The following is a 23,965-nucleotide window of genomic DNA, read 5'->3' on the forward strand; positions in this document are numbered from 1 at the left end:
AGACTTCCTATACCCTCTGTTCCTACACATATCACCACACCCACCAAGGGTTTATCATTCAACTGTCCTGCCATTCCATTGTTTCACAAGTGCATACCCGTTCTCTGGGGTTCACTAAGTGAGCTATGAGCTTAGATAAATGTGTAATATCAGTATATCTAGTATCATGATCACATAAGCCAGTTTCAGGGCTGGGAATGTGGCTTAGTTGTAGAGTGGTTGCCTAGCATGCTTGAAGCCTTGAGTTCGATTCCTCAATATCACATAAACAGAAAAGGCCAGAAATGGTGCTGTGCTTCAAGAAGTAGAGTGCTAGCTTTGAGAAAAAGCTCAGGGATAGCACCCAGGCCTTGAGTTCAAGCCCCAGGACTGGTTTTAAAAAAAAAACAAACCCTTGGGGTTGGGGATATAGCCTAGTGGCAAGAGTGCCTGCCTCGGATACACGAGGCCCTAGGTTCGATTCCCCAGCACCACATATACAGAAAATGGCCAGAAGCGGCGCTGTGGCTCAAGTGGCAGAGTGCTAGCCTTGAGCGGGAAGAAGCCAGGGACAGTGCTCAGGCCCTGAGTCCAAGGCCCAGGACTGGCCAAAAAAAAAAAAAACAAACCCCTAAAAATCCTGTGCTATACCTAGTCATCCCTTTGCCCACCCAACTTCCAGCAACCACCAACTGATTGCTTCTCCACAGTTTTGCCTTTCCCAGAGCATCATGTACAGTAGTTGGAGCCATGCATGTAGCATGTAGCCTATTCATATTGGCTTCTTCTGGTTCATTTAAACAGTTACATAACACATGTTTAATATCACAATATGTATATCAAGGGGACACTACTAAAAATGCCATATGAAAGACCCAAGTTGGATTGGTGTTAACTGGGGTTTTAGTGTCATTTTCCCATAAAGGCAAACTTTCATTACTGGGCTTTTTTGTTTGTGAAGTTTTATTGGCATTGTGACTCGGTTTCAAAAATCCCTAAGGTTTCCAAGTTTAACCCTTTTGTTGTCATTCAGTATTCAAAGGTAATGATTTGCAATTCCATTAAAAACCCGAATAACATCTTTTTACAAGTCCCTTTTCCTCCAGAGGTAAGTTACAACGTTAAAGTATTTATTGTACATAGGAGTATTTATTATAAATAAATGCATATTGCAATGTATATTTAAAGACATTGGGTACTGGCCTGGGAATATGGCTTAGTGGAAGAGTGATTGCCTAGCAAAGATATTGGGTAGATAACATTTCTCTTATAAAAAAGGAATTATGATAGTTTTAGTTTATATTCATTTTTATGATGCCACAAATGACCATACTATCATTACTTTTCATTGTTTTTCAGCAGCAAGCTCTGGCTGGGAGCCTGGTGTCAGGGCCTGGCAGTGCGATGGAGGCTGACCCATTCAAGAGACAGCAGGCCATACCACCCACAGGTATGTCCCGAGCACAGATTGATGTGGCCAACTTGGCAGTGGTGATGTAGTTGCCATGTATTTCTAAAAGCTTAATTTCTACTTTTAAAATAAAACTTTCTTTTGGTGATTACCAGCAAACAAAATATGTGAATGTTTTAAAGTTAGAAATTTTTCATTTGACGACTTATATTCCAGTTTGATTTTCCATGAACCATCGTTATGTTGTGATAAAATGTTAGCATTATTTATCTGCTTTTTGAGGTTGTTGCTCTTTTTTTCAAAACTGGATTTTCTTTAAATTATAAATGTGATAACATGATTTTATGTGAGAGGTGGAGGCAGTTTAGAAGGTTACTAAAGCTACCTCTGGCTTGTGGTCAGCTTCTTTCCCAGTACAGCAGGGATCACTATCCGTGCTTTGTAGATTCTCAAAGACATTTTCTCCCTATACACATGTTAATAAGTATGTGTCATTCTGAAAAAGTTAAATTTGGTGCATTTTTTAAAAGTAAAAAATGTTTGTTTGTTTTTTTAAAGTTAAAAAATATTTCCAGGTGCTGGTGGCTTACCTCTATAATCATACCTATTCAGGAGTCTAAGACTTGAGAATTGAGATTTGAAGCTAGCCTGGGCAGACAGATCCGTGAGATTATTCTCTCCAATTAACCAGCAAAAAGCCAGAAATGGAAGTATGACTCAAGTGATAGAGCCTTGAGCAGAAAAAAACTAAGCAAGAGTACAAGGCCCTGAATTCAAGCACAAGTACCAGCACAAACAAAACAACAAAAATGAACCTTAATGGCCACCTTTCCAAGTATTCCAAAGGGTGGATGATTCCTTCTTTAGCAGTCAGACCATACCAATATTTGCTTGTTATTGCAAATATTATTGCATATTTATCACCGTGAGGTGTTGAAAGAGGTTTGGATATCTATCTAATCAATGTTTTCTCGACATGTTTGTCAGCATTATCTAAAGGGAAGCCCAGGGCTGGGGATATGGCCTAGTGGCAAGAGTGCTCGCCTCGTATACAGGAGGTCCTAGGTTCAATTCCCCAGCACCACATATACAGAAAATGGCCAGAAGTGGCGCTGTGGCTCAAGTGGCAGAATGCTAGCCTTGAGCAAAAACAAGCCAGGGACAGTGCTCAGTCCCTGAGTCCAAAGCCCAGGACTGGCCAAAAAAAAAAAAAGGGAAGCCCAGAAATGAATGGCCAGGTCAAAGAGGATGTGTAGTAGTGAGGTGGTGGTCTTCATTTAGCTGCTCTTCAGAAAGACAGGGCACTATGGTTCCATTAGACATTTCTGCTTCTCTCTTCTTTTTTTGGTATGGGAGATTGAATTCAGGGCCTCATACCTTCTAGCAAATGCTCTACCACTTGAGCCATGCCTCCAGTCCTTTTGCTTTTAGTTTGCTTTTCACATAGGTTTTTGGGCTGACTTTCCCTTGTGTGGCCTTGAAACACAGTACTCCTATCTTCACTTCCTCCCTAGCTGGGACCAGGTATATGCCACCCAGTTCAGCCTTAGTTTTCTTATGTTTAAACACTTTATTTTCTTCAATAAAACCTTTAAATTTTGGTGATCCAACAGTGAAAATTGTATCTTTTACATTGATTTAGATATCTCTGGTTTTAAGTAAGGATGCAGAGTATCATTAATTGTTAACCATTTGTGACTGTTCACAGCTAACTGCTCATGTTCTGTGCTTGTTTTCTCCTGGTTGTTGAGACTTTTCATATTATTTGTAAACTATTTCAGAATGTTGAATAAATCAGCCTATGTCTGTCATGTGTTGCAATTTCTCTCAGTTGTTGCTTGTTCTTTGTCTTTATGATGCTTTTTCTTTATTGTCAACATTTTAATGAAGATAATCCCCTTATCCTTTATGGCATATAAAGGCTTCCCTGTTTGAATTATGAAAACACTTGCACATGTTTTTCCATACTTGTATTTTTACATGAAATGGCACCTTTCTTGAAAATTATTCTAGAGCAGTCTAAGAGGCCTCGACTTGAAGTGAGTCATCCAGGGGTAGTTTTCCAGCACCCAGGGGCGAATGCAGGAGTCCCTCTGCAGCAGTTAATGCCAACTGTCCAAGGTAAGCCCTGGCATGAGAGCCAGTGCTCTCAGCTCATAGCGAAGGAGTGCATGGAAACCTTGTGACCAGCCTAGCTCAAGGCTGTGCTGTGCAGTTGAGCAATTATATTTAATGTGAGTTTCTCACATGGGGACATTTCTTTGAGCCTTAGTCAGTACAGGATGAGAAACCCCTGGAGACAAGTTCTTGCCATTCTTATGGGAGCCACACTTTGCCTTGTCACTGTGCTTTCTAGCAGTTTTACTTGTAATTTTCTTATTGCTGCTGTTGTAAGGGTGCCCTGTGGTTGGTTATTTGATGCTTGTTTGGTTTGGTGCTCACCTGTAAAGGCCGAGCTCCTGTCCTTCCTTCTTTGTGTGCTCTTCCTGACATTAGATCTGATAGAACACTAACTCCCATTTGTGTATGGTGGTGAATTGCCCTTGAAACTTACCTGGTGGAAGCTGCTATGCTCTGAAGTCAGTGTTCTGGGTTCTTCCTTATTTCCTAGGAGGGATGCCTCCCACCCCTCAGGCCGTGCAGCATACTGGGCAGAAGCAGAGCCAGCAACAGTACGACCCCTCCACTGGGCCTCCTGTGCAGAATGCTGCCAGCTTGCACACTCCACCACCACAACTGCCTGCAAGGCTGCCCCCAGCCAGCGTTCCTGCTGCAGCCCTCTCTTCCACCCTGCAGTTTGCACAGCAATCGCAGGTGGTAGAAGCTCAGACTCAACTCCAAATCCCAATGAAGACTCAACAGCCGAGTGTCCCTATCTCTGCTCCTGCAACCAGCCAGCTCCCTGTTCCTCCTCCACAGCCTCCACAGCCAGCCCTCCATGTTCCAATGCCTGGGAAGGCACAGATGCAGGCCTCTCAGCTTTCATCTCAGACACAGGTACTGTGGACATTTGCTATTTGGTTACATGTTAGATATGCAAGCAGAGGGAAGAAGTGGCTTGCGGTCTGTGCAATTGGCAGGTGGCTTACTACACTAACTGTACATTTTTCAGAGAACCTCATTGGCCTATGAGAATAGTTGGTTAATTTAGCAATTGGAACATAATTTGTGTTTTTGTTTTGTTGTGTTTGCCAGTCCTGAGGCTTGAACTCAGGGTCTGGGTGCTGTTCCTGAGCTGTTTTTTGCTCAAGGATAGCACTCTACCACTCAAGCCATGACTCCACTCCTGGCATTTTAGTAGTTTGTTGGAAATAAGATTCTCATAGACTTTCCTGCCCAGACTGGCTTTGAACCATGATCCTTAGATCTCAGCCTCCTGAGTACTTAGGATTATAGGTATGAGCCACTGGTGCCTAGGTTGGAATGTAATTTTTTGACTGAATTATAGCCATTAAAGTAATTGAAACTCTTATTACTATTGCTCTTGGTACAGGGAGCATCCACCTATTGACACACAGACTCTGTGGAGGGCCATTATCTCAGGTAGTAACTGATCTTATCAGTCTCAAAGATTATGGGATTGGCCTGATGCGCATAGTAATGACCCTACCTTTGTCCGAGGGCAGTCATACTTGTAAACATCTGCCACACATTTTCCATGGGGACCTCCCTTCCCGGTTTTTTTGATGCTCTATAGCATCAAAACTCCACAATTGGTGTAAGGCATTACTCATCCACCGGCCTTAACACATATTTGAGTGTTTAAAATGCCTCTGCTCCCCTAATTACCATTTTGTTCACATGTCTTGGGAATGTTTGTAGTGAACTAGCCAGAGGTCCTCAGGACCAGTGAGAGACTGCAGCTTGAGCAACTGACTGAGAGCGTGGGAGTGGGAGAAACATACCTTGATTCTCTTGTTCTCTCAGACTTTACTGAAAGCCCTTATTAGTTATTCGTTATTTCATTTATTAAATGAAATAATTTATCTTTTCATTTTAAATATTCCTGTGTGTGTGTGCACGTGTGTGTATGCATGCATGCATGCGCAGATCCTTAAACTTAGGGCCTGGATGCTGTCCCTGAGCTTTATAAAAGTTTAAGGCTAGCACTTACCACTTGAACAACCATGGCTTCACTTCTGGCTCTTTGATGGTTAATTGGAATTAAGAGTCTCATGGACTTTCCTGCCTGGGCAATCTCACATCTTTGCCTCCTGAGTTAGGATTACAGTCATGAGCCATTGGTGCCTTGAAATGAGATTTTCTGGCCTGTGCTTTTTCATCAGTAAAATGGGGTAATAGAGGGTACTTCACAAAGTTACTGCACAAAGAAAATAAACTAATTCCTCACAGCTCACTCCAGGTGATTAATTAGCAGTAGCTACTACTATTGTCACCATTCCAAAATACTTAAGACTTGGCTGTAGATTGCAGTGAAGCTAAACTCAAAATCCAACTGTGCATTTCCTTGTTAATGGGGGTGGAGAAGTAAAGGAGAAGAGACTTGCTTAAGTGGGCTCTGCTCCTTATCAACATGAACGTCATGATTAAGAAACATAGCAGCCAGGCAACTGTAATTCTAGCTACTTAGAAAGCTGAGGTCTGAGGATTACAGTTTGAAGTCAGCCTGGGTAGGAAAGTCCATGAGACTTTAATCTCCAATAAGCCACCAAAAAAGCTGGAAGTGGAGGTGTGGCTCACGTGGCAGAGTGCTATCCTTGAGCAAAAAAAGCTCAAGGACAGTGCCCAGGCTGAGTTCAAGCCATAAGACCAGAACAAAACAAACAGAAACAAAGCAGCAGGGTGTCAGTGGTTTTTTTCTCTATTCTAGCTGTTCAAGAGGTTGAGATTTGAGGATTGCAGTTTGTTTATTTGTTTTGTTTTTGTTTCCAGTCCTGGGGTGTGGACTCAGGGCCTGAGCACTGTCCCTGGCTTCTTTTTGCTTAAGGCTGGCACTCTGCCTCTTGAGCCACAGCGCCACTTTCAGCTTTTTTCTACATACGTGGTGCTGAGGATCAAACCCAGGGCTTCATGTATACGAGGCAAGCACGCTTGCCACTAGGCCATATTCCCAGCCTCTGAGGATTGCAGTTTGAAGCCAGCCCAGACAGGAAAGTTTATGAGACTCATCTCCAATTAACAACCAAAAAGCTGGAAATGGAGATGTGGCTCAAGTGGTAGCGCCTTAGCCTTGAGCAGAGATCCTGGGAAGATTTGCTCATTTTGTAAGAACAGTTAGAAACATCTTAAGTTTTGTAAACTTGGCCCTGAACTGTGCAGGTTTTTCCACCCTGGTAGCCTACAAGAGATGCTACAAGAGATGACTTGGAATTTTCTCTTCTAAGAAAAAAATGCAAAGGCTGGGAATATGGCCTAGTGATAGAATGTTTGCCTCATATACATGAAGCCTTGGGTTTAATTCCTCAGCACCATGTATATAGAAAAAGCCAGAAAGGGGTGCTATGACTCAAGTGGTAGAGTGCTATACTTGAGCAAAAAGAAGCCAGGGACAGTGCTCAGGCCCTGAGTTCAAGCCCCAGGACTGGCAAAAAAAAAAAAAAAAAAAAAAAGATGCAAGATGAACACTTGATATTTTTCAATTAGGAAAATGCTTTTTTTTTTTTTTGGCCATTCCTGGGCCTCGGACTCAGGGCCTGAGCACCTTCCCTGGCTTCTTCCCACTCAAGGCCAGCACTCTGCCACCTGAGCCACAGCGCCCCCTCTGGCCGTTTTCCATATATGTGGTGCTTGGGAATCGAACCGAGAGCTTCATGTGTAGGAGGCAAGCACTCTTGCCACTAGGCCATATTCCCAGCCCAGGAAAATGCTTATGTTATTAAATAAATTTTAAAATAGAAAAGGCTGGAAGAAGCAAAAAAGAAAAAATAAAGTTTCCCTGAGCTCTTAAGATAATGCTGAAGGTACAGTTTATTGTGAGCACTCTTGTTAGGGTATCTGGAAGTAACATTTGGAGACATCCTCTAGTTTGTTTCTTAGTTGTGGTTGTGATGGGACTTTGTGAACATGTGTTACCACGAAGAGAAAGGCACTGGGTGTGGTGGCCTCTGTCACCTAAATGCTCTGGTATTTGGGCACTTTGGACATCACAAAGCTTTGTTCTGATCCTGTTTCACTTGTCTTCTGCATACTAGACAGTGGCATCGACCAGGCTCCCTCTGGACTCCGTCCAGCCCTGCCAGCGGTCTCTGCTTTCTTCTTCCTCATCTCTTACACCTGTGAGTGGCTCAGGCCCAGGGCCTTCACCTGCACGGTCTTCACCAGTGAACAGACCCTCCTCAGCCACTAGCAAGGCACTGTCTCCTGCCACTTCTCGTTCTCCAGGGGCTGCAGTGACAGCCCCCCCAAAGCCTCAAAGCCCTGCTCAGAATGCTGTCTCATCTCAGGACAGTTCTCAGGATAAACTGGCAGAGCAGATAACACTGGTAAGTATGCCTAAGCAAGTATAAAATGTATATAATTTTTTTGTTGTCTGTTTGCTATTGGCTTTGTTGTTCAGGCTACTCTTCAATTCCTGACTTCAGGTGACCCTCTTGCCTTTGCCTAGAGAACAACTGCAACTACAAGTGCTGTAATCTAATTTGTGATGCATCTCCCCCTACACTCACCTCCCCCACCCCTCCAGACAATACTGGGGTTTAAACTCAGGGCTTTGTGCTCACTCAGCTTGTTTGCTCAGCTGTCATTCTATCACATGTAAGCCAGGCCTCCAGTCTGATTTTTGTTTGCTCTTTTGGAAATGGAATCTCAAGGACTTTTCTGCCTTGGTTGGCCACAAACTCTGATCCTCTAGATCTCACTCTCCTGAATAGCTGAGAGCCACTGGGACCCAGCTTTTGCTTTTTTTAGTATGTACTAATTTAAAACTGAACACTTGGTTGTAAGAACAATTGAATGTGGTTTATGATCTTTAGAGAGCATGGCTAAACCATGTGGTGCAACCTCCTCTGAAGCAGTCTCATATTAGGAGACTTTACTCATGACAAAATTGACCATCTTGAGCTACTTTCCAACATCCATAAGTGAGGCTGAGAGTATACTTACAGTCTGTTTTGCTCAGCTTCCTCAGAGATTTTTGAAAGATATACATGAAAATCAAATGCACCAGTGTTTCTCACTATCTGGCTTATTAGTCAGTGTATATAGCATACTGGTCAGTACATAGCCAAGCCTTCTTTAATGTCTTCATCTTCCCAGTTCAACAAAGTTTCAGTTATTGTATTGTAAATACTTTGTTGTAGACATTGGGTCTTGTCTTAATTTTTTTGGGGGGAGGAGGGCAATACTGGGGCTTGAACTCAGGGCTTTATGCTTGCTAAGCAGGTAGTCTTAACACTGAGCACACCTCCAGCCCTAAACATAGAGTCTTCTTTTAAAAATAAGTGTTGGAGCCAAATGCCCCTGTAACCCTAGCTGCTTAGGAGGCTGAGCTTTGAGGATCATGGTTCAAAGCCAGCCAGGGCAAGAAACTCTTAAGACTTCAATGAACCACAAGAAAACCAGAAGTGGCTCAAAGTGGTAGAGTGCTAGCCTTGAGCTGAAGACCAGAGTTTAAGCCCCACAACCAAAAAAAAAAAAAAAAAAAAGGGGGTTGGGGATTGAATGCAGGGTCTCTTACATGCTAGGCAAATGCTTGATCTCTTTTTACTCCTAGCCCAGTCTTATTCTACTTCTTAGAGATTGAGAAGGATTGCTGTCTGGATTCTCCTGAGCCTTCTGTGAGAGTCACACTTACTCCACTGTGCTCTCCTTTAGCTATTATAAGTTGTACCCAAAGCTCATCTTAAACTGTGACTTCCTTGAGGTCTTTCTCCTTTTAGTACCTTCCTAACTGAGCTCAGCATAGGGCTTCAAAATCTGAACTGGTCACTAGTAGTTCACACTTGTAATTCTAGCTACTCAAGAGACTGAGATGAGGATCCTAAGTTTGTTAAACTCATATCCAATTAACTAACAAAAAAGCTAGAAGAGGTGGCTTAAGTGATACAGTGCCAGCCTTAAGTGAAAAAGCCTAGTGAAAGCAAGAGGCCCTGAGTTCAAACCCCAATACACACACACACACACACACACACACACACACACACACACACACACACACACACACACACACACACACACACAAATGGGGCTATTAAGTATAGGAACACAATAACAATATGCTGACTCTCCTCCCACCCCTATGCTATGTTTCTTACAGGAAAACCAGATCCATCAACGAATAGCAGATTTAAGGAAAGAAGGATTGTGGTCCCTAAGGCGACTGCCAAAATTGCAGGAGGCCCCACGCCCTAAATCTCACTGGGACTACCTGCTAGAGGAGATGCAGTGGATGGCCACAGACTTTGCCCAAGAGCGGAGATGGAAGTTGGCTGCTGCTAAGAAGGTAGACTTGTCACTATGCTGTGTCTTCTGGTGGTAGTTGGGATTTAGAGTGCTGTGACTTGTGGGCAGGCTTCCCAGACCACACCTCTAAAAACTTTTCATTCATCTTGTCTGGGAAAACGATCTTTCTATTGTGTGTAAGGGAGCTGAGATACTGTATAAACAAATGTAAAGTTGTTTTTTTTTTTGCTCCAGTCCTGGGCCTTAGTCTCAGGGCCTGAGCACTGTCCCTGGCTTCCTTTTGCTCAAGGCTATCACTCTTATCACTTGAGCCACAGCGCCACTTCTGGCTTTTTCTATATATATGTGGTGCTGAGGAATCGAACCCAGGGCTTCGTGTATATGAGGCGAGCACTTTACCACTAGGCCATATTCCCAGCCCCTGTGAAGTTATTTAAAAAAAAAAAAAAAAAGTAAGTATCCTGCCAGTCATGGGTGGCTCATGTCTGTAATACCAGCTACTCAGGAGGCTGAGATCTAAGGATTGAGGTTCAAAGAAGGCCTGGGCAGGAAAGTTTGTAATACTCTTATCTCCACTTAACCATCAAAAAGTCGAAAGTGAATGTATGGCTCAAGTGGTAGAGCACTAGCCTTGAGCACAAAAAAGCTCAGGGATACTGCATAGGCCCTGAGTTCAAGTCCCACACCAGCAAACACAAATAAGTGAATGATCCAACAGTTTCATTGCTATAAACTTAGTAAGTTTTGCTGCTTTAATGCAGTGAAATACTCTGACCTATTAAACATGATGCTGACCTGTGTTTGTTAAATAAGATAATATGTGAAACTGGAAGAAAAAAAAAGGTAGTGCATTGTAGTGCATATGTGAGAAAAATGTGTGTAGAATAATGCTTTCTAACAAAGTTAGGCAAAAAAGACAATGTTTTTTGTTTGTGCTACTCTTTCTCCTAGTAAACCCGAAGAGTGTAGGAAGATGTATCTAATATTGAATTGTCTGTGCTTGCTTTATTGTTTGATTGATAGCATCTTTTTATGTAGCTCTATCTGGCCTGCAACTTGTGATACTCCTGTCTCAGTCTTCCAAATCCTGGAAATAGAATTGTGCCCCTACACTTGCCTTATATGTGACTAAATTTAGACTTCCTTAAAAATGCATATATCTTTTCTTTCCTGGAAAGACATAGAGTACCATGTACAATTCTTGAATTTTCCTTTACTAGCTTGTTAGAACTGTAGCACGTCATCATGAGGAAAAGAAGATTCGTGAGGAAAAAGGGAGGAAAGAAGAGCAGAACAGATTAAGACGTATTGCTGCCTCAACTGCCCGAGAAATAGAATATTTTTGGTCAAATATTGAACAGGTAAACTGGAATTTCAGTGGGGTCATAAAAATCAGAGTGAGTCTAAGCTAGGATTCTTGAGTGCTTCAGGACAGAACCTTGATGATAGCAAGAGAAGGTAATGCCCTCAGGAAATTTGAGGTGTTAGACCCCCTGCCTACTTCCCTCTTGCTTGTTGTTTAATTAAGGCTAAGATGAGCTGGGTGCCTCCTGAGTAGTTAGGATTACAAGTGTGAGCCACCAGCATCAGTCTGCGCCATTTATTTTTGTATCTAACTATATCCTGCCCAAATTCTATCCTTTGCTATCCTATTCTATTAAGATTGATTTAAAAAAACAAAAAGCTTGGGCTGGGAATGTGGCTTAGTGGTAGAGTGCTTGCCTAGCATGCATGAAGCCTGGGTTTGATTCCTTAGTACCACATAAACAGAAAAGTCCAGAAGTGTCCCTGTGGCTTAAGTGGTAGAGTACTAGCCTGGAACCAAAGAAACCAGAGCCCTGAGTTCAAGCCCTAGGACTGGCAAAAAAAAAAAAAAAAGGAAGCAAGAATGTGTGTGTACTAGTAAGCATCTATCCCGATAAAAATTGCTGCTTTCAAAACTGTTCACACCAGGAATTACCTCTAGAAGGTTTACCATAGCCTTCTCATCTCAAAGCTACAGTTGCAACTGGACCTGGTGTTTCTAGGTACAGAGAGAAACACAAAGGCAAAAACGAACTCATCCTAGCCTTTTTTGTGTGTGCTTGAATTCAGGGCCTGGGCACTATCCTGAGGTTTTTTGTTCAAAGCTAATGCTCTACCACTTGAGCCACATCTTCACTTCTATCTTTTTGTTGGTTAATTGGAAATCAGAGTCTCATGGACTTTCCAGCCTTGAGCCACAGTCCTCAGATTTCAGCCTCTTGAGTTACTAGGATTATAGGCATGAGCCAATGTGAACAGCACACAGGCTTTGAATTCAAGTCCCAGACCGACTCTCTTGTCTCTCTCTTCCTCTCTCTTTCACACACACACACACACACACACACACACACACTGAAATTTTGTTTTTGAATTAATGTGAAATGAGGTTGAATAATAGCTTTTTTTTTGCCAGCACTGTCCCTCAGCTTCTTTTGCTGGAGGCTAGCACTCTACCACTTGAGCTGCAGCACCACTTCCGGCCTTTTCTGTTTATGTGGTACTGAGGAATTAAACCCAGAGCTTTGTGTATGCTAGGCAAGCACTCTACCACTAAGCCACATTCCCAGCCCAGAATAATAGTTTTTTATATGCTGTATGTTGAGTTTTAATGTTTTATATACTGAATTTGTATTACTTACATGCTTAATAACCTGCTTACTCATTTCTTTGTATTTAGGTAGTGGAAATAAAACTGCAAGTGGAATTAGAAGAGAAAAGGAAAAAAGCCTTAAATTTACAGAAAGTGTTCAGAAGAGGTATGATTATTTTAAAGAGTCTTTAGTAGGGCATGAGTGCACAGCCTGGTGGTGTAGAGTCCATGTCTAGTGTGGATGAGGCTCTGCTTCACTTTCTAGCACCACAACAAAACAAAAACCCATAACGTTTTTAGGTTACACTTTGTTCAGATTCTCTGCTCAACAGACACTTCTTTTTGTGTTGGCTTCCTATGAAAATATCACAGAGGCCATTTGGTCAGAGAACCATTGGGAAGGACCTGGGCTGCAGGTTGTCTTAACTAATGGCTCATCCTAACTTTAATACAGATTGAACAAACAAGAAGACCTTGTTACATTTTTTTCTTTCTTTCTTTTTTTGCCAGTCCTAGGGCTTGAACTCAGGGCCTGGGCTCTGTCCCTGAGCTTTTGCTCAAGGCTAGCGCTCTACCACTTGAGCCACAGCGCCACTTCTGGCCCTTTCTGTTTATGGGGTACTGAGGAATGGAACCCAGGGCTTCATGCATGCATGCTAGGCAAGTACTCTACCACTAAGCCACATTCCCAGCCCATGTTGCATTTTTCTTTGCATAGCCAATGTAGATTTTTATGTTTTATTTTAACTCTCAGTTCTTTTTCCATGTGCTAGTGTGAATCAGCAAGCCCATGTCAATTCACTCTGGGACACTCAGAATGGAGGTTCTAAGCTCTACCTGCAGTTAATCTCTAGACAGAAAGGGAACTGACAGAGGCATCTATTAAATCTATAAGTTGTCAGTCCCTTTGGAATTGGTTTGTACAACCTCTGTATTTGTCTTTTTTTTTTTTTCTTTTAAAAAATATTTCTGAGGCAGCTTCTGTCAGTCATCAATCCTTAGGGATATGCTAGGGATCTGCACAGGAGGCATTCACTATCTGTGTCAGTTCTTAGATGTCCTAGGATTGGGGTGGGGAGTTCCATAACAAGTTATTGATGAGGAAACAGGCTGGGAAGTGGCCCCTGCTAAAAGTCATAGAATCCACTGTTCTGAGTCATCAGGAAGGAGGAGGGAGGGCCAGCATATAGACCCTTTCTTGAAGGTGGCAGCCACAGGGCATAGCTGGTATAGGCAGAGATGTTTGTTGAGTTGAAGTGCCTGGTTTTCCCACAGCTGCAGTGAAAACTAATCATGTTTTTTGTCTCTAGGAAAAGAATTGAGGCCTAAGGGATTGAATGTGTTACCAGAACATTTTCTGGTAAGTTCAGGATTCTTATTTCTGCTCCGTCACAAAGAATGGGAACAAAGTGAATAAGATATAAGATGCAGTATTCTAATGGAATGAAATTGTTTTTATATGGAGAAATTTGTAGGTTATTAATATAACTTATAAATATTTTATTCTAAATCAGTCTGCTTTGAAGCACTCCCATTTCACAGCTTATAGACTCATTTGAGGTGTGAGTTTGGCGATTTGCGAGGATGCAGCTGAATAGTGATTATGGATCTCCATCTTTCCTCCTCCTATCTTTGGGTGGCTTTGCCATGGATTGTAGTTAAGGAAGTCCCAGCGAGCATCATGGGCATCCCCCTCCGACCCCACCCCCCCCAACCCCCACCCCCCCAACCCCCCACCCCGGTTCTACATAGACTTTTTGGCCTTGACATCCCATTCTGTGACTCCAAATCTTATATTTGTGATTTTTATTCTCTTTCAGGATCCAGGAATGTCTGGAAGAAAAAGAAAAGCTAGCACATCTTTGACTGATGATGAAGGTCTGCCCCCTATCCCTGTGGAGCTGGCTTTTTCTCTTCAGGGCTCTTGAAATAACAAATCATAATATGCATCTATGCCCTTTGACCATAGAGCTTTGGTGATTTGTACTGTAACAGTGTTCTTTTATTTTTTTATATCTTTATTGAAAATGTGATGCGCAGGGGGTTACAGTCACATAAGTAAGGTAATACTCATTACCTTACTTAATTTGTTTTTACAATTTTTTTTTTTCCAGTCCTGGGCCTTGGACTCAGGGCCTGAGCACTGTCCTTGGCTTCTTTTTGCTCACTTTCTGCCACTTGAGCCACGGCACCACCTCTGGCCATTTTCTATATATTTGGTGCTGGGGAATTGAACCCAGGGCTTCGTGTATACGAGGCAAGCACTCTTGCCAGTAGGCCATATTCCCAGCCCTTTGCAATTTTTTTAATTGGGTTTAAGTTATTACATATATTTCAGAGTGTATGTTTTAACTTTCACAGTGATGAAAATTATCATTCCACTTTACATAGCTTACGAAGTCTATGAACTTTAACAATAAAATCATTTTCTCCATTTCAGATGATATGCACATTACTTTCTTGTGTTTAGCAACATCTGTTCCCTCCTTCACTCATTCCTTCCTTCCCATTCCCACCCATGAGTTGCTTAGTTCCCTTTCATCAGTGTCCAGTATAGCTGATGGTCCCCTAGTTTATTATTTTAGAACTGTGGGAAATGTTAACCTTTGTAATTATTCCAGTGGCTTTGTAGGTGTTTTTTTGTTTTGTTTTGTTTTTTTAATGCTGATCCTGGGGCTTAACTCAAGGCCTGAGCACTGTCCCTCAGTTTTTGTGCTAAGGCTATTTTACTTCTTGAATTACATCTCCATATCTGGCATATTGCTAGTTAGTTGGAGGTAAGAGTCTCATGGACTTTCCCCCCATGGGCTGGCTTCAAACTGTGAACCTCAGATCTTAGATTCCTGGCTAAGGTTATAGACGAGAGCAATTGGCTTCCAACAACTTTGTAGTATTTTTTTGATATCTCCAGAGAACTAGGAAGATTTTCTTGAACAGTATGGCAGTGTGTTTGTGTGAAATCATCCTCAGATGGCATAGGACCAAGTTTTTTTTGCCAGTCCTGTGGCTTGGACTCAGGGCCTGAGCACTGTCCCTGACTTCTTTTTGCTCAAGACTAGCACTCTACCTACTTGAGCCACAGCTCCACTTCTGGTCTTTCTATGTATGTGGTGCTGAGGAATTGAACCCAGGGCTTCATGTATATAAGGCAAGCATTCTGGCCACTAGGCCACATTCCCAGCCCAGGACCAAGTTTTTCTGTCCCAGAGTGGTTACTCTGGGATGTTGGAGTGGACCTGTCTCTTTGTGGTCATATGTGTTCACTGCCCATCACTCCTAGGTTTGCTAGGCTATGACTTTCCAGGAGCCAGCTCCTGTGACATTTAGGTGTTGGTGCCTAACTCAGAGTAGAACCACAGATGCGACCACCAGTGTTGAGTGAGTACAGTCTATGACTGCCACCCTTTTCCCTGTTAGCAAACTTGAATCAATTCTGGCAGAAGTCTTTAGGACTGGCCCTGGTTGTAGGAACAGAGGGAGGGAGCAGGAACAGGGTATTGCAGCTGCAGTTATTATCATTGCTGCTGTTGTTATTATTTTGTGGGCCATAGGGCTTGAACTCAGGGCCTGGGCTCTGTCTGTCCCTGAGCTATTTTGCTCAAGGCAAATAAATGCTCTACCACTTTGAACCATAGTGCCACTTCCGATTTTCTGGTGGTTAATTGGAGATAAGAGTCCCATGGACTTTTCCTTCTTGGGCTGGCATCAAACCATGATCCTCAGATCTCAGCCTCCTGAGTAGCTAGGACTACATACATCAGCCATGGGCTCACGGCAATAATTTTCTAACATTGTGTAATAGGCCAGGTAAAGCCTACATTCTCACTAGTGCTGTGGATTGATTTGCTTTATTGCAAAGTATAAAGTTTTCCAGATTTTGGAAGTTTGACGTTTTTGGTATGCCTTGATGGTTATTTGGAAGTTGACAGGAAGAGTTTGGCCAGATTATTGGATTAGGATTAAATTCTGTTGTAAAAGATAGAAACAAACAGAAGAGTAGCTGGGATGCGCTAGGAGCCTAGAGTATGTATCTCAGAACATTCATATGGTGACTTGGGGTGCTATCAAGGCCCATGTGCCTCTCTATTCCTCTGTCCCAGTACCATCCTGGGACAGAAGGTCTCTGTGACTCAGCTACTCTCACACAACTCCACTATTGCCACTGAAGCTAGTGAAGGGCAAGGCAGAGGAGCAGAATGCTTGCCTCTGGCTTTTAGAAAACAAGCATCCTCCTGGAAGATCCTGGGTTAGGCCCCTGCCTGTCACTGACTATATCTTGCTATTGCAAGGGTAGGGTGTGTCTTGCAATGCAGCAGTATAGATAGCAATTGGCTTAGTAACTGAATAGGTGGAGAACACATGGTCTTAGATGGTTGTAGTCATGGGCCCATAAAATAATTTAAGATGATTTTCTTTTCATGTTGGTCCTGGGGTTTGAACTCAGGGCCTGGGCATTGTCTGTCAGCTTTCTTGTTCAAGGATAACATTCTACCACTTGAGCCACAGTTCTACTTCTAGTTCATGGACTTTCCTTCTTGAGCTTGCTTTGAACCATAATTCTCACATTTTAGCCTTTCTGAGTAGCTAGGATTATAGATGTGAGCCACTGATGCCTGGTTTAAGATGATTTTCTTAGTAAATATTTAATTAGGGGCACCCTCCTTGACAAGAAGGAATGGGTTAGTTTGGGAAAATTAGAGGCTCGGTAAGAACTACTTTGCATAAAGTACATGGGTAATGTTAAACTTTTTCTTTTCTTGTTTATTTGCCTGTTTTGAGACAGTATAGTGTCACTATGTAGCCCAGGCCGGCCTCAGACTTGAGGTTCTCCTGCTGCCTTGGCCTCCTAAGTGCTAGACTTACAGTTGTGCATACCACACTGATCTGAAACTTCATGTGTTTGTGTGTGTGTGTGTGTGTGCGTGTGTGCGCGTGTGCGTACATGTACTGTTACTGGGGTTTGTCCATTATCTTTTTCATTCAAGGCTGGTACTCTACCATTTGAGCCATAGCTCCACTTGATTTGTGGTGGTTAATTGGAGTTAAAAGAGTGTTGAGAACTTTCTTGCCTGGGCTGGCTTCAAACTGTGATCCTCAGATCTCAGCCTTCTGAGTACTTAGGATTAAAGATATGAGCCACTGGCACCTGGCTATGCAAAACAACTTTGACACCTGATAATGTTTTGGAATTTAAGAGTGATGTCATGCATGCCCTCTGATTACCCTTTCAGTGGAAGATGAAGAAGACACCATCGAAGAGGAGGAAGCACATGAAGGGCTTGTAGACCACCACACAGAACTCTCAAACCTGGCCAAAGAAGGTAGACTCTCATCTTATTGAAGACTGATGAAGTATAGTAATTGGGTGGTACATGTGCAAGGTCCTAGGTTCAGTCTCAAGTACTGAAAGCAAAACAGAACAAGTTTAAAACATTTTTGATTTCTAGAGAAATTCAGTTAGAAATACCTTATGAATTGTATGTCCTTTGCTAGTAGTGGTACTTGATTTAGGACCTGGGAACTGTCCTTTAGCTTTTTAGCTCAAAGCTAATGTTCTACCATTTGAATCACAGCTCTACTTTTAACCTTTTTTTTTTGCTGGCTAATTGGAGATAAGAATATTTCTCAGGCTGGCTTTGAACTGTGACCTTCAGATCTTATATGTATGTATGTATGTATTTATGTATTTATTTATTTTTTGCCAGTCCTGGTGCTTGGACTCAGGGCCTGAGCATTTCCCTGGCTTCCTTTTGCTCTGCCACTTGAGCCACAGCGCCACTTCTGGCCGTTTCCCATATATGTGGTGCTGAGGAATCGAACCCAGGGCTTCAAGTATACGAGGCAAGCGCTCTTGCCACTAGGCCATATTCCCAGCCCTTGTATTTATTTTTAATACATGAAATGTCTTGCTGGAGATGGTGCTGGTGACTCAAACGTGGAAATACTAGCTACTCAGGAGGCTGAGATCTGAGGATTGTAGTTCAAAGCCAGCCCAGGCAGGAAAGTCCTTGAGACCCTTATCTCCAATTAACCACCAGAAAACTAGAATTGTAGCTGTGGCTCAAAGTGGTAGAATGCTAGCCTTGAGCAAAAAAGCTCAAGCCTTGAGCAAAAGAGCTCAGGAACAGTGCCTGAGGTCCCTGAGTTCAAGTCCCACAATTGACAATAAAAAGTCTTGCTGAGTGCCAGTGGCTTATTTAACTTTGTAATCCTAGCTGTTCTGGAGACTGAGATCTGAGGATCACAGCTAAAAGCCAGCCTGAGCAGGAAAGTCTGTGAGACTTTTATCTTCATTTAACCAAAAAAATACCAAAAACCCAGAAGTGGAGCTGTGGCTCAAGTGGCTGAGCTCTAGCCTGGAGCAAAACAAAACAGAACTCAGGAGGTGAGTGCTGATCGCTCACACCTGTTTCCTAGCTAATAAGCTGAGATCTGAGAATTGCAGTTTGAAGCCAGCCCAGGCAGGAAAATCTGAATTAAAAAAAAAAAAATTAGTCGTGGGGTTTGAACTTGTAGCCTAGGTACTCTCTCTGAGCTCTTTTCTCAAGGCTAGTACTCTACCACTTTGAGTCACAACACTACTTCCAGTTTTCTGGTGGCTAATTGGAGATAAGAGTTTCATAGACTTTCCTGCCCATGCCAGGTTTGAACTGTGATCCTCAGATCTCCTCTTCCTGAGTAGCTAGGGTTACAGGCCTGAGCCACCAGTGCCTATGAGACTTTTATCTCCAATTAACCACCAGAATAATGGAAGTGGCTCAAGTGGTAGAGCACTAACCTTGAGTAAAAAATCCTTAGGGACAGCTCAGCTCCCAGGCTCTGAGTTCAAACACCAACAATGTTTGTGTGTGTGTGTGTGTGTGTGTGTGTGTGTGTGTGTGTAAATACCTTTGTATCTTTTGCCCATTGTGATTTGAGATTTTATTTGGAATTTCGGTATAAGTAGTTGGATTGAGTACTTCTTGGAAAAATGTTACAAACTTTGAGGGGATATAAGACAGCGTTTTACTATGTATCCTAGTCTTGCCTCAGACAGCATTTACTCACTGTCCTCCTGCCTTTACCTCCCAAGTGCTGGGAATTATAGTTGTGGAGCATAATGGTTGGCCTATAAAATTTTAAAGCTTAACCATAATCTTTGAGTATGCTTTTTGAGTGGTGATGGTAGTGACTGACGCTTGAACTCAGGCCTTCTACTTACCATGTAGGCAGTTTTCCTGCTTGAGCCATGTCTCCAGCCCATTTTACTTACCTCTTTTTTTTTTTTTTTTTTGCTGGACCTCCAGGCCTTGGCATTGTCTCTGAGCCTTTTTGTGCTCAAGGCTAGCGCTGTACTACTGGAGCCACAGCTCCACTTCTAGCCTTTTCTGAGTAGTTTATGGTAAGATAAGACTAATGGATTTTCCTACCTACCAGGCCAGGAATGTGATCCTCAGATCCCAGTCTCCTGAGTAGCTAGGATTACAGGCGTTAGCCACCAGCACCTGGCTTCTAGTTACCATTTGAGATAGAGCTTTGTTTTTTTTTTTGCCTAGGCCATCTTGAACTTTGACTATTGCTATTGCCGGGCTAATAGGCATACACAACGGTACCCAGATATTCATTAAGATAGGAGTCTCGTGAATTTTTTTTTTTGGCCAGTCCTGGGCCTTTGGACTCAGGGCCTAAGCACTGTCCCTGGCTTCTTCCCGCTCAAGGCTAGCACTCTGCCACTTGAGCCACAGCTCCTCTTTTGGCCGTTTTCTGTATATGTGGTGCTGGGGAATCGAACCTAGGGCCTCGGGTATACCGAGGCAGGCACTCTTGCCACTAGGCTATATCCCCAGCCCCTCGTGAATTTTTTTGTCCTGACCTCAAACTATAGTCCTCCCACCCTCAGCCTCCTAAATAGCTAGGATTACAGGTGTGAACCACTGGTACCTAGTTAACATTTTGTATCTTTTTGTATCATGACTGTTGTTATTTTACATCCACAGTATTCTTTTTTTTTTTTTTTTTTTGGTGTATGTAAGTGCCAGTCCTGAGGCTTAAATTTAGGGTCTGGGCACTGTACTACCTCTGAGCCTTTTGCACAAAGTTGGCACTCAAGCACTTGATCCACAGACCCACTTCCAGCTGGGAGAATAAGAGTCTCATGGACTTTCCTGCCCTGGCTAGCTTCAAACTGCAACCCTCAGATTCGTTTTCTGAGTAGCTAGGATTATAGATGTGAGCCACCTGCACCAGGCTTCATTTTTTTTCTTTCAATGTAGACTTTTTTTTTTGCCCTTTTTTTGTCAAAGTGAAGTACAGTGGGGTTACAGTTTCATATGTGAGGCAGTGAGTACATTTCTTGTACAACTTGTTACCTCCTCCCTTTGATTTTTTTTTTTTTTGCCAGTTCTGGGGCTTGAACTCAGGGCCTGAGCACTATCCCTGGCTTCTTTTTGCTCAGGGCTAGCACTCTACCACTTGAGCCTCAGTGCCACTTCTGGCCTTTTCTATATATGTAATACTGAGGAATCGAACCCAGGGCTTCATGTATGCTACACAAGCACTCTACCACTAGGCCATATTCCTAGACCACATTTCCTTTTTCTTATGGTGTTGGTAATTGAAGCCAGGACCTCACACATGCTAATAAGCAAGTGTTCTACCATTGAATATTTTTGCTCTTTAATAAAAACCTTCCAAAGTTTTTTTTTGGCCAGTCCTGGGGCTTGGACTTAGGGCCTGAGCACTGTCCTTGGCTTCTTTTTGCTCAAGGCTAGCACTCTGCCACTTGAGCCACAGCGCCACTTCTGGCCATTTTCTGCATATGTGGTGCTGGGGAATTGAACCCAGGGCTTCATGTATACGAGGCAAGCACTCTTGCCACTAGGCCATATCCCCGGCCCCCAAAGCTTTTTGAGCCCTAGGAAAATGATGCTCCAAAAGCTTTGAATTTTGGGCTAGTGGTTATGATTTATGCCTGTTACCCCAGTCAAGAAGCTGAAGTAGGAGCAGCACAGGTTGGCCCTAGGCAAAAGGTTGAGATCCTATCTGAAAAGTAAACTAAAACAAAAAGGGCTGGAGATAGGACTCAAATGGTAGTTTGTAAGGCCTTGAGTTCAAACCCCAGTACTGCCAAAAAGAGAAAAGCTTCAAATTTTGGAACAATTTACATTTTATATCTTCTAGTTAGGTTTGTTCACCTGGTCAGCTCTTTGTAGATATTTCGAAGCCTGAAAATCTCAAGATTTTTTTATTGTTGCTGGTGGTACCAGGGCTTAAATTAGGGCTTTGTGCTTTCTCTGTTTTACTTATGGCTGGTGCTCTACCATTTGACCCTTAGTCTCACCTTTTGCTGGTTAATTGGAGATGGAGTCTTCTGAACTTTTCTGCCTTTGAACTGTGATTCTTAGATCTCAGCCTCTTCAGTACTTTAGGATTATAAATGTGAGCCACCTGTGCCCAACTTCAGCAATTATAATTAGTCATTTTATATATAAAAGATATTCCAACTTGCATATACAGTTTCTGGAGAATTATCTAAAGCTAGATAAAGGAATTAATGTGATTAACAATCCTTTTTCCTTTTTTTGCTGTCATTGCCTAGCTGTTTTATTCTGTTCAGTTAATTAACAATTGTTATTAAATAATGGTGGTTTGTTGTTTTTTTTGTGTGTGTGTGTGTGTGTGATCCTTTCAGCTGAATTGCCCTTAATTGACCTAATGAAGTTGTATGAAGGTGCCTTTCTGCCAAGTTTTCAGTGGCCACAACCTGAACCTGATTGTGAAGAGACAAGTGGAGAAGAGGGTATGTTTCTAGTATTTTTCTAGTATCATAAGGATTCAGGGTTTGAACTGGGAACTGGTGGCTCACATCAGTAATCCTAGCTACTAAGCAGGCTGAGATCTGAAGATCTCTCTTCAAAACCAGTCTGGGAAGACAAAGAGACTCTTATCTCCAGTTAACCAAAAGCCAGAAGTAGTTGTGTGGCTCAAATGATAGAGTGCTAGCTAGCCTTGATGGAAAAAGCTAATTATCTGCTCCTAAATTCGAAAACAAAGAGGAAGTTTGCTGTGAAGTACCCTGAAATGTGGGGCTGAGGATCTTTCAGCACCTATCTAGTCCCTTCCCAGTCTTGCCCTCATGCACACATGTCAACTTAAAAGTTTATTTAACAAGTTTATTTTATTCAAAAGTTTATTTTCCTGTTAGTTTGATGAAGGGGAAAATTGGAAAATAATTTCTGATTCCTCTTCTTCTTCTTCTTCTTCTTTCTTCTTTCTTCTTTCTTCTTCTTCTTCTTTTGCCAGTCCTGGGGCTTGGACTCAGGGCCTGAGTACTGTCCCTGGCTTCTTTTTGCTCAAGGCTAGCACTCAGCCACTTGAACCACAGCACCATTTCTGGCCGTTTTCTGTATATGTGGTGCTGGGGAATTGAACCCACGGCTTCATATATACAAGGCAAGCACTCTTGCCACTAGGCCTTATCCCCAGCTCCGGAAAATAATTTCTTTAATCTTAAAATGGTTTAAGATTAAAGCTGACTAAACCCCCTGGCTATTTGGCCATCATTTTCAAACCTGATGTGTGTATGTGTGCGTGTGAGTATGTGTATGTCTACTGGGACTTGAACTCAGAGCCAGGACACTTTCCTTTTAGCTTTTTTGGTCAATGTTGGCACGCTATCATTTGAGCTATACCTCTACTTTTTCTAGAGTGGTGGAGAGGAAATTGGTTCTTCTGAAATACTTACTATCCATTATTGTAGCTCTCAATCATCATAGAGGCCTTTCCCAAATAGCAGGCTTTGGAGGCTTGTAGAGCTTTCCAGAGTGGTCTTAACTGTAATATTTCATAAGAGTTCTTGCCTGTTTATCCAGGAAGTTATGTAAAATGGATAACAAAGGAAAAGTTTTGTTCTTGAAGTATTCTTTTTTTTTTTTTTTTTGTCAGTTGTGGGGCTTGAATTGACGGCCTGGGCACTGTCTTGAACTCTTTTGCTCAATGTTAATGTTCTTTCACTTTGAGCACCACTTGCAGTTTTTGAGTGGCTAATTGGAGATAAGAGTCTCATGGCTCCCAGCCATTATCCTCAGATCTTAGCCTCCTGAGTAGGTAGGTGTGAGCTGGCTTGAAGTATTATTTTCTCTTTTGTATATTCTTTTAATGTTCTACTTGTTCCATTGTTCTAGATATGGAAGAGTGTCTGAGTGACCGGGAGAGCCAGAGGGCCTCGGTTCTTATAGACTCCCTCTTCATTATGGATCAGTTCAAAGCCACAGAGAGAGTGAACATTGGAAAACCTAACACGAAGGACATTGCAGAAGTCACAGCTGTGGCTGAAGCTGTCCTGCCTAAGGGCAGTGCCCGGGTCACAACTGCGGTGAGGCATGGGGTCATTGTGTACAAGTTGTATGAGGAAAACTTCCTATTCCAAATAGGCTCTTGGTCCCAACTGCAGAAGTTGCCAGAAGTGGCCACATCATTTGTGACTAGCCAATAGTTGTACCATTTGACTTTTTTTCCCCCGGTCGTGAGGCTTGAACTCTGGGCTGGGGTGCTATACCTGAGCTCTTCAGCTCAAGGCTAGCACTCTACCACTTGAGCCATAGCACCACTTCCAGTTTTCT

At 42.6% G+C, this 23,965-nt stretch overlaps 1 protein-coding gene across 18 annotated transcripts in view; it reads left to right on the forward strand.

Annotated features, from left to right (window-relative positions):
- Ep400 (E1A binding protein p400) overlaps window positions 1-23,965 on the forward strand; it is a 99,721-nt gene that overhangs the window by 26,706 nt on the left and 49,050 nt on the right. For 10 of the 18 annotated variants that reach the window (XM_048343171.1, XM_048343183.1, XM_048343176.1 and 7 more), the window contains 12 exons: window positions 1,339-1,429; window positions 3,404-3,511; window positions 4,002-4,387; window positions 7,543-7,833; window positions 9,606-9,791; window positions 10,972-11,112; window positions 12,453-12,531; window positions 13,676-13,725; window positions 14,186-14,243; window positions 17,597-17,686; window positions 22,036-22,143; window positions 23,528-23,718. In XM_048343171.1, coding sequence (XP_048199128.1) covers window positions 1,339-1,429; window positions 3,404-3,511; window positions 4,002-4,387; window positions 7,543-7,833; window positions 9,606-9,791; window positions 10,972-11,112; window positions 12,453-12,531; window positions 13,676-13,725; window positions 14,186-14,243; window positions 17,597-17,686; window positions 22,036-22,143; window positions 23,528-23,718 — 1,779 coding nt within the window. The remainder of the gene's footprint in view (window positions 1-1,338; window positions 1,430-3,403; window positions 3,512-4,001; window positions 4,388-7,542; window positions 7,834-9,605; window positions 9,792-10,971; window positions 11,113-12,452; window positions 12,532-13,675; window positions 13,726-14,185; window positions 14,244-17,596; window positions 17,687-22,035; window positions 22,144-23,527; window positions 23,719-23,965) is intronic. The other 8 variants (XM_048343174.1, XM_048343180.1, XM_048343182.1 and 5 more) reach the window with 4 other exon arrangements.

Source organism: Perognathus longimembris, chromosome 3, assembly GCF_023159225.1.
Source record: "Perognathus longimembris pacificus isolate PPM17 chromosome 3, ASM2315922v1, whole genome shotgun sequence".
NCBI classification, from domain to species: domain Eukaryota; kingdom Metazoa; phylum Chordata; class Mammalia; order Rodentia; family Heteromyidae; genus Perognathus; species Perognathus longimembris.